We start from the raw sequence: 4,333 nt of genomic DNA, 5'->3' as shown, positions 1-4,333 counted from the left end.
CAAATAGTTCTGAATGTCAGTTAAGTATTTTGTTTTGTTTGAGAATTTTTAACTTTTTAAAAAGAAAATGATATTACTTGTACTCGATATTTTATATAACACGATTTTTATAATACTGTAATCACAAAATTATCTTTTATTTCATATGCATGCAATTACATCACCCCCAAATTTTCGGCCAAATTTTTATAATGTTATAATTTTATTTTGGTAGTGATAAAATGTGTGTTCATGTACATAATTGGCCATTTTAGCAATTTTCATTAAAAGTTAATCATAAATATTAATTAATTTAAAATAAATTAATGCACCATAGTATTATATACTAACCCTTCTGCAATAATTTAGTAAAAGAACCAACTTTTATGTACATGGTGCATTTATCTTTTCTCATTTCATACTCATTAAAAATTTAAAATACCAAATCGAAAAAACGGTATGCCTTTTTACTAGACTTTAGAATGAAGATATATGGTGTGGTAAGTTCATGCATCGACATGATTGAGCTTTTGGCCTTTTGCGCAGATGGATGCCTCTCGTTTTTATTCATTTTGTCTTGTGAAACGTTTTCTTATAAATTTTGTTATTTCTTACAAGCTTTAAAGACAGAAAAGTTAAGGATAAAGGAAGGGTATGGTTGAACTAGAAGTAGGTGGGAAGAACACAGTTGCTGATCAATTATAACCTTAACCTTTATTTATCACATTGTACTTGTGATCAATGTATGTGATGCTTTGGTTTTTTTTGGTTTGTGTATGTGTGTGTACTACTTCTCCCATTTTTTGCTCTCCTTTTTATTTGTGGATTGAAGTTTCAAGATTAAATATAGGCTTGAAGTATGTAGTGTTTTTCAAAAAATATATTCTTGACTTGCACTTTCTTTTCAAGAACTATTTGACCTAGTCCGAAGATGAAATGACATATCTACTCCGTAAAATTCTTAAGTGACCCAAAACAATGACTCCGTTGCCGAAGTATGGTATGCAAGAAATAGTAATTAATGGATTAGTAATTTTGTGCCAAAGTTAAGGGTTTTTTTTAAAGAAAATGTAAGTTGGAAATAATTGGTAAAAACATTGAACGTTTGGGACACTAAATGGAATATTGAAGCTATAGATTTATGATAAGATTATAAATTTGAAAAAAGATATTGTTGTATATTGTTAAAGTGCTTTAAAGTTTTTTAATCGGTGAGGACAAAACACCATATTAATCTACATAATGGTGCTTTACATAATAGTATCACATCAACGTCAGTATAAAGTTTATTCTACTAATACGTATAGCTTATAAGGAAACACCTGTCAATTAAACAAAAACCCAAAAAAATAAAAGGCAATAACAAATTAATATACGTATCCCGTCAACACAGCTTTCATATTGAGTATACGATTTAAGCAACAAACTACAAATCCAATCCCAATTAAATAAGTAATTATCACCATCTGAAATTACAACTCACCTTCTAAAAAATTCAGCATTAAATAATTTTTACCATTTCTAACAATTCTCTTATTGGTAAGAAAAAGAATAGGTAATTATTAAAAAAGGCAGGCAGAATTATTGGCATAGCATAGCATAGCATAGCATAGCTTATCCAAAACAAACATTATATATAGTCGGACTATTACACCCAAACTCATCCCACCTACAATCACAAAGTCTTCTTCAGCAACCATTCTCAATTTCTAAATTTCAATGGCAGCAACAAAGAGCCACCGCTACCTCGGCGGGCTCTCCATGTCGGAGTTCGCCGATCAATTCGAATTCGACGAAGCCGACGTCTGGAGCGACAGCAACAGCGATCAAAGGGAGAGCAGAAAATCAATTACTTCCAACCCGCGCCCCTTTAAAAAGCCTCTGCCGAAAGCCGCGGCGGAACGGTCCCCGATCGGAGCGAAATCCCTCCCGGTGAACATTCCTGACTGGTCGAAGATCCTGAGGGGAGAGTACAGGGCACGCGCCGGTGAATGTACGGAGGAGGACGACGGAAATTACCAAATGCCCCCTCACGAGTATTTGGCGCGGACGAGAGCTGCGTCGCTGTCAGTTCACGAAGGGATCGGGCGGACTCTCAAGGGAAGGGATTTGAGCAGGGTCAGGAATGCCATTTGGAAACAGACCGGCTTCGAAGATTAGCAGCGATTCTCTGAGTTCTGTTTTTTTTTTGTTAGCTTTGATTTCAGAGGATTACTACTAGTCGTTAATCTCTTGTTACGTTAGGGAGGGGGGAATTGAAGATTACCTTTTGGATTTAGGTAAATGGCGACCTTTTTTGTGCCATTAATTCTTCATTTAGGGGTTCAAATTTCTTGCTTAGTGTTTTCTCTTTATGTGTAATGTAAAATGTTTATGGGAATAAACTTGTCAGTCTTGCTAATTTGGCGCTTGTTTTGGTCTTGTAATTCATTACTATTACTCAATTTTGCCTAACGATTGATCAACAGATTATTGCGTTTATTGTTATTTTAATGCTGACTTACAACTAAATTTCATGCTTCATTGTTATTGTACAATCCCGCACACAACAAAAGTATTTTACTCTTAAAAGATTTAAATAAGTACGTAATACGGTTCCTAAATAGAAACTGATTGCTAATTAAAAGGTTGATTTATTTTTGAAAAAGTCAGTTATTTACATTTTAATATTATGCCAATGGTATAGGTAAGAAAACAACCGGCTAACTGAAACAACCCCTTCAAGTAAAATCCACTCATTTATTTATGAATTCACTTATGTGTCGACATTTGGTTCAATCTTAACTTGTGTGTTTGTATTTCATTCAAATTTGTGTGGGTTTGGTTGTCCATAGCACCCAAAAATGCCACGACACCGTATTCAACTTCCGTATATTCGTTAGATCAAGTATCCCATTTTTACTAAATAATTTATTTATAATTTCTAAATTTTCATCAAATTCTAGTTAGTTTTAGGAGTGAAGTAAAAAATGGTTCATCGACTATAAGTTTATCTTGTCAATAGTCTCTGGACTTTAAAAATATCTACAGTAAACCCCTAACTAAGGGTTTATTTCAAAATCAATCCTTTTGGCATTTTTCCATCCAAAAATGCCCATTTGAGCTTCTGGGCAATTTCGTTTTTTCACATTTATAACTTTTTGAATCTAATATTATTTCAATGACGTACTAAATTTGATATTATTTCAAAATTATGTTCTTCTTCATTTTGGACGGGGTTTCACCCTTGCCCAAGAACTGCCTCACGATGTGTTGTGTGTTCTTCGTTGGAGCAGTTGTGATCAATGACATCCGGGATGCGGTGGGGCCCAGATGGGGGAGGTTCATCCCTATTCATGTGGCTATGGCGACCCCATTCTTTCTCGGGCGTATTTCACCATTGATATGTGTGTTGAGAGCTTGATCCTTTTTGTTTGGAAGAGGATCGATAGAGTGAAGGCAGATGCGTTCGCACCTGTGGTAGCTTCTGGATTGATCTGCAGAAGACGGGATATGGACGCTGTCGAGCTCACTTCTGGCCCTGGGGGCGTGAAGCCGCCTATTTGCATGAAGTTTCTATCGAAGAAAGTGAACTCAAGGGTTGAAAACTTCTTAGTACGATGAAGTGCAACTTATTTTGTAGTAAGACGTTTTCTCTTTTTTTTTTAAAATATTTTTTTATGGTTAAATGAACATAAATTTAAAGGCCGCATCACGGAGGACTCGAACTTATTAACCTCTTTACCGCTTGGCCAACTCACACATACAAGACGTTTTCCCTCTCACTAATAGATTGGAGGTTCGGGGTGAGTAAATGGAAAACTATTATTAATGCTCTTTAGGGCATCCGCAGTGGTGCGGATGTCCCAGCGGAATTCCCACTGCCACGTCATAAGGACTTCCCACTGCACAGTGACGGAATTCCCCTGCGAAATTCCCGACGGAATTCCCACATTAAAAAAATTCACAAATTAACCAATTTCCGGAAGTAAATAATTTACGGAATTAAAATTTTGACCCGAATACGGAGAAAACGAACACACTTTATTTTAAAAAAAACATACTTCATTAAAAAATACATAATTGATTTTAAAAAATACATAATTAATTAAAATACATTAAAAAATACATAATTAATTTAAAAAAAATACAAAAATCAGAATTCCGTGCGGAATTTCGTGACAGTCCACGCAATGGCGGACGTCAGGACGGAATTCCGCGCAGAATTCCCTGAAAGGGCGCGGACCTGCGACGTCCTCATGCGAATTCCGTATCCGCGCGTGTGTGGCCTAATGGCGGACGTCCGCCACGGAATTCCGCCAAATCCGTGGGAATTCCGCGTCGAAGTCCGCCATTGCGGATGCTCTTAAATGAG

General features: G+C 36.0%; 1 protein-coding gene across 1 annotated transcript; it reads left to right on the top strand.

The window, feature by feature from the left end:
* Positions 1-1,624: 1,624 nt before the first annotated feature.
* LOC121799089 lies at positions 1,625-2,380 on the top strand. The gene has a single exon (XM_042198431.1). The coding sequence runs from the start codon at positions 1,699-1,701 to the stop codon at positions 2,137-2,139; it is 441 nt and encodes a 146-aa protein (XP_042054365.1). The 5' UTR covers positions 1,625-1,698; the 3' UTR covers positions 2,140-2,380.
* Positions 2,381-4,333: the final 1,953 nt, after the last annotated feature.

The sequence above is a fragment of the Salvia splendens genome, chromosome 1 (genome assembly GCF_004379255.2).
Source record: "Salvia splendens isolate huo1 chromosome 1, SspV2, whole genome shotgun sequence".
Lineage (NCBI taxonomy): Eukaryota > Viridiplantae > Streptophyta > Magnoliopsida > Lamiales > Lamiaceae > Salvia > Salvia splendens.
The sequence above is the reverse complement of the archived record's forward strand: the minus strand, read 5'-3'. Positions and strand labels throughout refer to the sequence as shown.